The sequence below is a fragment of the Vitis vinifera genome, chromosome 5 (genome assembly GCF_030704535.1).
Source record: "Vitis vinifera cultivar Pinot Noir 40024 chromosome 5, ASM3070453v1".
Lineage (NCBI taxonomy): Eukaryota > Viridiplantae > Streptophyta > Magnoliopsida > Vitales > Vitaceae > Vitis > Vitis vinifera.
The window spans coordinates 10,408,196-10,420,978 of record NC_081809.1 but is presented as its reverse complement, the minus strand read 5'-3'; the positions used below and the strand labels follow the sequence as shown (position 1 = coordinate 10,420,978).

Sequence of the window (12,783 nt, the reverse complement as noted above, 5' to 3'; positions counted from 1 at the left end):
TTTTAATTAATAATAAATAAATTATTTGTTACCTTTAGCAAAATTGTTCTTAACTAATTTCAATTGGATTGTAAAACATTATATATAACATTTCTAGATCAAGATTTGAGATATATTCTTTGTAACCACTCTTGAAGATGCAACTAATCTCAATTTGAATGATAGCAAAGCAAAAATTAAAAATATATTAAGAAGTTCCTTTTTTGGTTTTTTTTCCTAGGCAAAGCACTTGAACTGCTTGTTGGCCGAGATGTTGCACAGAACAAAGGGTATTCGGAATTCCATGCATCTACTTGGCCAAGCAAACAGACACAGGCGAGTCTGTTCGACCAACATGAAGAGCAGAGGGCAATCTTTATCCATCACCCACAAGTTTTATTTCTGACCTGCAGTCCATCTTGAATTATTCTCAACCCTGGCACTCACACGCTGCAATCCATCGCCCCCGACGTGGTCTCTAACTACAATATCACTAGTTAGAGACCACATTGTGATCCAATTGGACATTAGGATCTGCAATACGGCATTACCCATATTATCCTTTTTCCTAAGCCATTTCAGTCTCCTTCCTGCTCCTCAATGCAATTCATACAAATTTATCCACACAGCATTCAATCCATATAAAAAGGAACCCACAAACATGTACAATTAGGTCTTTCAATCTTATAAGCAGCATTCATGCAAACAACTTCACAGCACAGCAATTCCTTCATCTGTAGGTATAATCAATCACCACCCGATTGGATACTGGAATGGAATAAAATATGCATAAAATGGAAATGAATATTAAACCCCAGAATATGGCATCAGCATCTCCTCTTCCTCCTTATGAACATCACCATAAAAAATGCATCCTGAAAAAAAATGAACTAACTATTGATCCGATGCTACTGGAAGTGTTTTCCTCCAATGCAACCATGGAGATGGCATCTCCAATAATTATAGATGTCCTCTGAAGATCAAGATCCTAAAATAATGTCAGTAACACCCATGAATCAAATCACTGAGCCACTTCTATGGAAGAAGCCCTCGAATATTCAAAACTTCTATAACTTTTCCAGCAAGATGACTTCCCATAAACCAGTTCAGGGTTTCTATTGCAGACACCAACAAGAAAAGAAAAACTCTGTTCATGCCATGGGAGGTTGCCCTAACTCAAAACAAGTCCAGGATTGCCTGACATTCAAAACCTCCCTTCCCTCTACTTTCTTGTCCTCTAAAACCCACAAAAAAGATGAAAGTCAACTTGAACCCATCTGGACTTTCTGGAATTCAAGAAACCAAGAATCCTTGTAGAATATAAATGCACCAGCATCAATAACAACATCCCCTTAGTTATACTATTAATCAAACAATCCTAATATCCCTGAGACAAGCGAATGAGTTGCAAGTAGAATAAGCCTCTTGGAAGATGGCTGCTACATGCTCTAAAGAATGCATGTGAATTTAACTTTCTTCTTATCAGCTTCTACTGATGCAGATAGGCAATTCCAGCCCTCTTCATCCTGGAAAGTATAGACTGTGAATTACATAACCTATTTTCTAGCAATATAATCAAAAGATCATTCCGTTGGATTCAATTTCTAATTTTCTCACTCAACACAAAAACACAGTAACTTCAACATAAAACCCTAATACCCAAAAAAAAAATTAAATAAAATGCGCGCTGCAAAAATATATATTGTTTGGTGTCTAAGAAAATAAAAGACGCCAAAATCATCGCTATCAGATCAATAAACCCCTAAATAGAAGTATTTCGCTAATTAATTCCAATCCCTTCTACGAACTAAAAGGAACACTACAATAAACATTAGAACCTAATTTTCGGTTTTGTTTCTTTTTATAGGTAAAAGAACAGGGGCTTCATGTCGGAAACCTTAATTGAAACAAGCATCCTTCACTTCCATCAGAAACATAAGGCAAATTCAAACGAAATTCCGATTGATATTCACGTAGAGATACAAAAGAGATTACCCAAGAGAGAAATATGAAGAAAATTAGAAAGAGGAAACCCTAGAAGTGAAAAGAGGAAGCAGTGATGGCGAATAGGAGATCAGTTGATGTCGGAATCATCGAAATCGTCCTCGAAGCTGTTGAAGAAGTCGGCGTCGGCGAGCTTGTTATCGACGGAGATGACGCCCTCACCGAAGATCTCAAGAGGATCAACATCGTCGACGTCCATGGCCACCGTGGCTCCCTGGTCGTCTAGTTCTGCGTAGTACTCCATCGGTGTGGGCCTCATCTCTCTCTTCTCTCTCTCTCTCCTTCCCTTCTCTAGTGCCCGCCAGTTGAGGTCGGCATACATGGGCGTCAATGCTCTTGAAACGACGGCGTTTCCCTTTTTATGATTAATAAATAACAATTATTATATATAAGAGTTATTTGATTAAAAGGGTTTTTTGAAAACCCTATTTTTTTAATTTGACATTCCATCCTTTTGTGGCCTCATTTAGATAAAAATGTTCTTATTATTTTCTTATAAAAATAACATTATCTTTTAAAATCTACACGTAAATACTTGAAATGATAAAGGGTATTTCTAACAAAAATGGATTACTTTTCAATAAAAAAATATGGGAGGAATTAGATTCACAATTTATAGATTATTTTATCTATTTTAACCAAATATTTCAATAAATAATAATAATAACAATTTTTATTTGTCAAAGGTTTTGCGAAAAGTTATAAATTTTTTAGAAAATTTTTTATGTTCAAAATTGATATTTTATATTCAATATCAGCAGTCTTATTTCTTTCTCTATTCCAAAGTTTTTAAATGTGAAAGGGTAAGATGAGACGCTTTTGTATCTGGGATGTGAGGTGTAAACCTCCAAACGTTGAGACATAAGCATTTTGAGACCATTATTTTACAATTAATAAATGTTTTAAAATATATAAAAATTAATAGCATAAATGAAAAAACATGAAAACAATCCATTAGAATTATAAAAAGTCATAACTAAGTCACGAAATCACAAATAGAGTTAACCATACTAATAGTTTCATACTTTCACAAATAAAAACCATAACTAAGTCACAAAAAAAAAAAAAAACACCCTCATCTTTGATGTCATTATCATCCTCATCTAATGTATCAATAGCAGGAAAGTTTCCACCATCAAATCCTCTCATTTCATCTAACTCCTCATCTTCATGAATTAATGTCAAATCAACTCCTCTTTGCCTTTGCCTCCACTTTTACCTAGCATAAAGTATAAATTAAGTGTAAATATTACAAATTTACAAGTTCATTAATAAATTTAATCCAATTTATAACTTCCATTTTTTAATACGTACTTGCAAATTCATCATGTTTTCGTTTATGGGAATGAAAAGAAATTATGTTGGCTAATGGTGCTTGACTCTCTTGGTCTTTAGATGACACAAGTCTAATGACATCAACATTAAAGAGTTCATTATCTTCAGGCCAACAAAGATCAAGCGAGAGGACAAGAGCTTCTGTTTTTTGCAATCCATTCATCATCTTAATCAATCTTCTCTACCAAAATTAGATCAACATTTTGGTTTCTTCGTAGATTTCACTCTCTCAATCTAGTGTTGTATCTCACATATACTAGAGCATTTAACCTCTGATGCTTAAGTTTATTTCTTGTTTTTGTATGAATATACAAATAATAAAAGAAATTTATATGTATGTGTGTATATGTGTGTACTAAAAGATAGAAGTATTACTAACTTAAAAGTACTCCAATTTCTTTCACATCATCAAGCACTACAAGTAAGGCTAAATGTTGGGGTGATGATGGAACAAACCTGTAGTAATTCAAAAGAGAAAACAAAAAAAAATCCAATGGAAGTAAAAAGACATTCATTTGTTTAGAGACTTACAAATTGCAATGTCCTAAAGACAAAATTTTGACACCCTATTCTTGATTGCAACAGTAAATGGTGTCTATCTTTCAAGATACAACTCTTAAACTGATATAAAGAGGACAATCTCCTATTTATATCCTTGCAAACCAAGTGTTGTGTCCCCTCCAAAGGTTGTGTCTCCTCATTAGACATGTTCTTTTCATTCACCAATTTTCCAACAATCCCCCACATGAATGAAAGGACTTAGAACATTATTGGAGAGACAAATGAGAATGCATTGGGTAAGGTGTCTTTTGGACTTGAACCTACCTTAGTGAATATCCATTGGATTTGCTCGGTGACAAAGTGAACTTAAGTTTTGAACTTGTCTGCCTTAGTAGCAGTCAAGATAATGGATATCACACATGACTCATCTAAATACATTTTGGTTTATACGGTTGTGTTCATTTTGGTCTTGAACAGATCCTGACTTCATGAGAGCTTTAGAGAATGAAGCCTTCACATTCTCATTGAAGCGACCCCACTTCTGCCCTCATATAGGTGACATAAGTTAAAAGTATTATGTTATACTTCTCTTAGTACAGGATACCGTTGTCATTAAATGTATAACATACCCTAACCTTCCGTAGACAACACACTTATTTACATATATAGGAATGAGAATAGTGTGTTTTTCTAGCATGATCAACTCTTGCTAGTTGGCCTATTGAACCTAGATCTTGGGATCTCCAGTCAACTAGGTTATGTTTTTTCCCGAATCAATCATTTTATAGGCTTTAAACTCATTCCTCTTGTAGTAACTACAACTTGCTCTCTAGACAGTCCCTTTGTAAGTGGATCTGCTATATTATCTTTTGACTTCACAAAGTCGGTAGTGGTCACTCCATTCGAGAGCAACTGTTTGATTGTATTATGTCTGTGTCTTATATGCCTTGATTTACCATTATAAATGGCATTTTTAGCCCTTGCTAATGCTGCTTGGCTATCACAATGAATACATATGGCCTTTACAAGCTTTGGCCACATTGGAATGTCTTCCAAAAAATTTCGAAGCCATTCAGCTTCCTCTCACTCTTTATCTAAGGCTATGAACTATGATTCCATGGTTGATTGTGCTATACAAGTTTGTTTGGAAGACTTCCATGATATTGTTGCTCCACCTAAAGTGAATATATATCCACTTGTTGATTTAGATTCCAAACTGTCATAAATCCAATTGGCATCACTAAATCCTTCAATAGCAGATGGATACCTTGTGTAAAGCAATCCATACTTAATAGTATGTTTAAGGTATCTTAATACCCTAACAAGAGCAAAGCAATGCTCGTTGGATGGGTTATTAGTGTATCTTGCCAGTTTATTTACAGAATAGGCAATATCAAGTCTAGTACAATTTTTAATGTACATCAGACTTCCAATCACCCTAGAATACTCTAGTTGTGATACACTATCACCCATATTCTTTTTCAATTTACAGTTTGGATCAAAAGGTGTAGCACATGGTTTGCTATCATAATGACCAAACCTTTTGAGCACACTTTCTACATAATGGGTTTGGGTAAGAACATATCCTTCATGATTTTTCTTAACTTTAATACCAAGAATCACATCACCAAGACCTAAGTCTTTCATGTCAAATTTTGATCTTAACATTTTCTTGGTAGAATTTATAATGTTCTTGTTTGTTCCCATTATGAGCATGTCATCTACATATAGACATACTATGACATGTGAGTCATTAGTGCTCTTGACATACACACATTTGTCACACTCATTTATCTTGAAACCATTAGATAACATGGTGTGATCAAATTTTTCATGCCATTGTTTGGGTGCTTGCTTTAACCCATAAAGGGACTTGATAAGTCTACAAACTTTATTTTCTTGTCCCTTTACTACAAACCCTTCAGGTTGTTCCATATAAATTTCTTCATCTAAATCTCCATTTAGAAAGGCTGTCTTGACATCCATTTGATGAATTTCAAAATTATGGATGACAACTATAGCAATTAACATCCTAATGGATGTAATTCTTATTATAGGAGAGTAAGTGTCAAAGAAATCTAAACCCTTCTTTTGTCAATATCCTTTAGCTACTAAACATGCTTTGTACTTGTCAATAGTACCATCAGTTCATAGCTTTCTTTTAAATATCCATTTGCAACCAATTGGTTTATTTCCCAAAGAAAGATTAACCAATTCCCAAGTATGATTTTGCATAATGGAATTTATTTCATCATTTACTACTTCTTGCCAATAAGGAGCTTCTGGTGTTGACATAGCTTCTTTATATGTTTAAGGTTCCGCTTCTATCAAAAGGGTGATAAAATTAGGTCCAAAAGATGTGCTAGTTCTAGCTCTTTTGTTTCTCCTAGGTTCAACATCATCCCTTTGTTCATGTTGAGTTGTAGGCAAGCTATCATCAATTTTTCTTTTGATGATTTCATTGTGTCTTTCTTTGAAAGAAAATATCTTTTCTAAGAATTCAGCATCTATGGATTCCATAATGATACTATTATTAATATTAGGAACTTCAAATTTGATCACTAGGAATTGATATGTTGAACTATTTGAAGCATATCCAATGAAGACACAATAAATTGTCTTTGGTCCGAGTTTTGTCCGTTTAGGTAATGGAACTTGCACCTTTGCAAGACACCCCCACATTTTTAGCTTTTTATAGGAAGGTAGTTTTCCTTTCCACAACTCATAAGGAGACTTTGATGTTTTCTTATGAGGTATTCTATTTAAAATGGTATTAGTTGTAAGCAATGCTTCCCCTCACATGTAATGCGGTAACCCCGAACTATTTAACATAGAATTAACCATGTCCTTAAGTGTTCGGTTCTTTCTTTCAACAATATCGTTTTGTTGTGGTGTATATGGTGATGTAGTTTGATGCACTATACCATGTAATGCACAAAATTCAGAGAGAGTTGTAGACTCATACTCTCCCTCCTCTATCGGACCTTAGCATTTTCAAAGTCTTATTCTTCTGATTTTCAACCTCATTCTTGTGTGTCTTAAAGACATCAATGGTTTCATCTTTGCTATGTAACAAATAAACATAGCAAAATCTGCTATAATCATCAATAAAAGTTATAAAATATTTTCTGCCACCTCTAGTTAGAGTCATTTTCAAATCACAAAGATCTCTATGAACTAATTCAAGTAGTTCACTAAATCTTTCAATTGATTTAAATGGATTTCTTGCAAACTTTGATTCAACACATATTTCACACTTATGTGTTTTATTAATACCAAATTTAGGTAATAAACCTAAGTTTGCCATCTTATACATGGAACGATAATTAACATGTCCCAACCGAGAATGCCATAATTCACAAGACTCAACAATGTAAGCAGAAGACATAAAGATTTTATTGATAGTTGAAGTAATTACATTGTCATTGAATACATTGAGTTTGAACAAGCCCTCACTCATGTATCCCTTTCCCACAAAGGTTCCACCCTTAGTCAACACAAGTTTGTCACTCTCAAATACAAGTTTAAATCCTTTCTTACTAAGAAGAGAAGCAGATACAAGGTTCTTCCTAATTTTAGGTATAAAGAGGACATCCATCAAGGTGAGTTTCTTCCCTGAAGTGAGATTTAGAACCGCATCACCCTTGTCTTCCACCATAGATAAAGAAGCATTTCTCATGTAGAGTTTTTCTCCACTTTCAACCTTCTAGAAATTCACAAAAGAATTTCTATCACCACAAATGTGTCTAGTGGCTCCAAAATCAATCCACCAATCCTTAGAGTCCATCACAACATTTGACTCTAGGATTACAACAACAAAATTTTCAGATTCTGCCAAGTTTGCTTGACTGGCTTTTCCCTTTCTTTCAGGTTTATTCTCATTTTTGTGCCTACAATTCTTGGCACGATGGCCGGATTTTCCGCAAACCCAACAAGCCCCTTTGATATTCTTATTATCAGGCTTATTATTGGCAAGTTTCTTCCTCTTTTCATTGTTGAAGGGAAGTTTCTTCTTCTTGGAGCACTCTTTTTCCACAATATGGGCCTTGGCTTCCATGAATGACTTGCCAACAAATTTGTCATTCTTTTTGTTGTCTTCTTCAATCCTAAGCCTTACTATCAAATCCTCCATCGACAATTCCTTTCGTTTATGTTTCAGATAGTTCTTAAAATCTTTCCATGAAAGAGACAAATTTTCAATGATGAAAGCAACTTGAAATGTTTCATTGATCATCATTCCCTCAGCATGGATTTTATTGATGAGGTTGAAGTTCTTTAACTTGATTAATAACAGTAATAGAATCAATCATTTTGAAATCTAAAAACTTACCAACAATGAATTTCTTTGTTCCAGCATCTTCGGTTTTGTACTTCTTCTCAAGTGTCTCCCACAACCCTCTTGTTGTAGTGAATAAAGAGTAGACATTGTAGAGGGAGTCAGCCAGACCATTGAGAATGTAGTTTCTGCATAAGAAGTCTGAATGCTTCCAGGCCTCTATAACATTGAATGTCTCATTTGTTGGTTGTTCTGGTGCTTTGGGGCATTCCTCCTTCAGGACATGAACAAAGTTGAGGGTGGTGAGGTAAAAAAGCATCTTTTGTTGCCACCATTTAAAGTCATCTCCATTGAATTTCTCTGTTTTTTCATGGTGTGTTCCTACCTTAATAGGAACATGAACTTCAGTGTTTGGTAAGGTAGAGTCTTACTTGAATGTTTGTTCCATGACCACTAAACAAAATTCTGTCTTTAGATTGTTGGAGTGATGATGGAAAAAACCTGCAGTCAAAATAGGAAACAAGTAAAAAGTGAATGAAAGTAAAAAGAGATTTGTTTGTTTAAAGGCTTGCAAATTGTAATGTCCTAAAGACAGAATTTTGGCACCATGTTCTTGATTGCATCAGTAAATGGTGTCTATCTTTCAGGATACAACTCTTAAACTGATATAAAGAGGGCAATCTCCTATTTATATCCTTGCAAACCAAATGTTGTGTCCCCTCCAAAGGTTGTGTCTCCTTCATTAGAAATGTTCTTTTCATTCACCAATTTTCCAACATTAAAGACCCAAACAGTAAACTTTTGTAACTCTAATGTCGAACCCTTGAAAGCATCCACCAACTCGTAGGACTTTTTAATTTGTGAGAATCAATTGCAACATGGCTTCCAAATTCACCATCTACATGATCATATGCGTCCAATTGAATGTTAGTTTTTAAACAATCATGGTAATTCAACATCCTATCTATGCATTCAAATAATCCACTCCTCACCTCATCCACATTAAAGAACTTATCTTCATAGCGCAATTCAGGGTCAAGATAATACCTTATTGCATGTAAAGGTCAATGAAGTTGTAGAGTCCATCTTACATCTATTTTTCTCTAAATTAGGTCATATTTTCTCTTTATATCCTCACAATTAAATGCAATCTTCTTTTTTGTTAAGTCCATCAACTCATAGATATAATCCATGGTTGGTCTCTCCTTAGAATGAACCTCTCTTAAGACACTAACTAATGGAACAATAATTTTTATACAAAAAGCAACATGAGACCAAAATTTTGGATCAAACAACACAACTATGAGAGCTTGTTTTTGTTTATAAAGACTTTGGAGAGTAAGAAATGCAATAGCAAATTGTGTAATTGTTGGGTGAATAAGTTCATGATTTTTGTAAATGTTCTCATCAAGTTAAGAACCCAAGTATGTCCATATATGAACTTCACTGCTTGTCTAACTTGTATAAGGGTATTAGCATGAACTTGTAGTTTCCCAAGATCCTCTAACATCAAATCTATGCAATGAGTAGCACAAGGAGTCCACCATAATTTTGTTCTCTTTTCCTTAAGTCTCATTCTAGTATTCACATAGTTAGAGGCATTATCAGTGATAACTTACACAACATTCTTCTCTCGAATTTCCTCAACCACCTCATTAAGGTATTTGAACATTAATTCTCTATTTTTTATTGTATCATATGCATAAATTGAATTTAAAAACAATGTGCCAACATGACTATTCACTAAAAAATTAATAAGACACCCACTTTTTTTTGTCTATCCAACTATCTGATATAATCGAGAATCCATATTGCTTCCAAGCTTTTTTATGTTCTTCCATCATGATGTTTATGTCATTCACCTCTTCTTTAAGAATTCATGTCCTCAATTCTTGCATACATGGAGGCTTAAACTCGGCCCAAAATTGGCAACATCTATCATAGGAACCCAATAAGGATCATTTACTGTATTAAATGGGAGACTTTTTTATGAACATAAAACAACCAATTTTCCCACACACTTCATTTGTTTCTTCTTACTTCCACTTGGAATTCAAAATACTTTGTCTAGGTTCTAAAGTGGTGAACTTATTCATGGGTCTCCTAGGTATAGGTTGCTCACCCCCACTTACACTCCCACTCTCATTTTCCAATGTTTTAGAAAAGACACTCTCATGCATTGGATTTGGACTTATACCAATTTCTTGGAGCAATTTATTTCTTTTTTATTTTTTGTTCCTTAAAATTGGCCAATGTCTCTTTGCATTCTAATTTAATATCTTCACCGACTTTACTACATGGTTTCATACCATGATGAGTTCTAGACAATTGATGCTTAAGTTTATTTACATATCCCCAACATCTTTGATTACAAAACTTGCATCGTACATCTCCTCGAAAACTTCAATAGCATATTTCCACACAAAATCTTTTCATGAAATTTTGGAATCATAAGAACTCGTGCTAAAATAAATAAATAAATAAATAATAATCAAATTAATTTTTCTTATATAGTAATCCAAAATTCAATAAATCAAAATAATTGACTTTGATTTAATTTCATTATTTATTATTCAAAAGAATAATGAAACCAACGTTTATATATAATATAATATAATATAATATATGTTGTGTGTTATGGGTTGTGAGTTAGCAGATAAGTGAGATCATTTATGGGAAAAAATAATAAAAATTGGAGAGTGTGGTGATGTGACTGGTGGGTTGTATTGTTGTGTGTTATTGTTTATGGGTTATAGGGTAGTAGACAAATAAGAGAATTAAGTGGGAAAAAATAATAAAAGATTGAAGTAGGTGGCGAGGTGACTAGTGAGAACGTTTATAACTCCATATATGTAGTGTGTTGTGGTTTATGGGTTGTGGGGTAGTAGACAAGTGAGAGGCTTTGATGGGAAAAAAAATGGAAAGTGTGGTAAGGTGACTATAAAGAGAAAAAAAAAAAGTAAAAAGAGATTAAAGAAGTTTAAATAAATTGAGGTAATGTCTTAAAATGAGAAGAAGAGGACTGAGATGATGCTATGTAAAGTTGAAGTAAGAGAGGATTAAGAGGAGATGCCAGAGACTATGAGAGGAGAAAAAAAAAAAGAAAAAAAAAAGATGAACCTACTTATCGTGACAAAAATGAAACTCTATAGTCGAGATGATGTTGCTAAATGAGAACAGATCAATCACTTTAGTCATAGTGAGGTTGTTGTCGGAGAAGAATTAGATTTTCAAGTAACCGGAGGTATGGAGAGATAGGGGTAGGTTTCTCTCTCAACTTATTTCTATTTTGTTTTATCTCCTAGTTTATGGGTTCAAACGATAGGTTTTCCTCTATTTTTTTATTTTTTATTTTTTTTGTTTTTTAGATTGGACACTAAGCAACCAAAATGCTAATGCCTCAAAAGGAAGGGTGTATAAGGCATACACAACACGCGACTCAAATGAGCTTTAAGCCAAAACACACACACCTTTTATGTTAGTGTTTTTTTTTTTCAACACTTGAAGGCATTTTTGGTGTGTGTTGCCTCAAAGTGCGCTTCACTTATGCGTTTAAAAACATTGCTCTGTTTATATATCTAATTTTTATAAAAATTATTTAAAATACTAAACAAATCATAAAAACAATTTGATATTTTATTTAAAAAATCCAAAGGAATTTTTTAAAAAAAAATCAATTTGAAAAAATAGCAAGACATGTGACTAAATTTTCTTTAATAATTTTAGTAACTTTTTGCTATAACTTTTTTTTTAAAATAATAATAATTTCACTAATAATTTTTTTAAATATGTCCAAATAATTAAATATATATCATCTACGAATAAAAAATTTATTTAAGAGTTATCTATAACATGGTAATTTAAGTGTTGCACCATCATTAAAATATTAGTGGTTTGATGTGTAGTTATAATTCTCATGAAACAAAACATAAATGACAATTTAAAAAAAACAATTATGATCTATAATTCAAAGTATAGTATTAAATTATATAATTTGTTATAATAAAAATTAAACTTCCATATGAATCATTAAATATAATTAAATTTTGTCAACAATTAAAATAGTATATAATTTAAATAATTATATGGTTAGTTGTAAATTAATAATTACTTTATTAAATTTAAAAATCTAAATATTTAGAAAATTTTCAAAATCAAATTGAATATAATTTACTATTAAAAGAATATTTAATACAATATTTTAAAAAAATTAAAAACATTAAAATAAAAAAGCAAACATAATGTAATCTATTACTAAAATAATATTTAACAAAATCTATTTACTATCAATAATTATCCATTTTTCTACCAGTTTTTTTCTTTTTAATTTCATCTAATTTTTATTTTAAAAATTCTTAATTAATGAAAGGAAAATAAAATTATTAAGTATGATCTCCATAGGGATGCAAATATTTTAGTTGTCAAAGATAGGGATTTAGAATGATGCATACTCTAAAGGGTATAAAAGGTTAAGAAATACCCTAATAGGGATTTGCTCTTAAGTGTATTGAGCAAATCATATGTAACTTAAAAGGCTTCACTTTTGCATGACCAAAATTGATCCCTTGTAGAACCCTATGAAAATGATCATGCAACAAATAAGTCACTTGGTAACCCCTTGATTCTACCAAAAAAGCATGTGTAAAAAAATGATTAATTATTGAAGGGTTATTTGATTAAAGGGGATA

The 12,783-nt window shown here is 32.6% G+C and overlaps 1 protein-coding gene across 1 annotated transcript; it reads right to left on the bottom strand.

Annotated features, from left to right (window-relative positions):
- Positions 1-1,810: 1,810 nt before the first annotated feature.
- Positions 1,811-2,433, bottom strand: LOC100247768 (small acidic protein 1). The gene has a single exon (XM_002285530.4). The coding sequence runs from the start codon at positions 2,303-2,305 to the stop codon at positions 2,054-2,056; it is 252 nt and encodes an 83-aa protein (XP_002285566.1). The 5' UTR covers positions 2,306-2,433; the 3' UTR covers positions 1,811-2,053.
- Between the last annotated feature and the right edge of the window lie 10,350 nt (positions 2,434-12,783).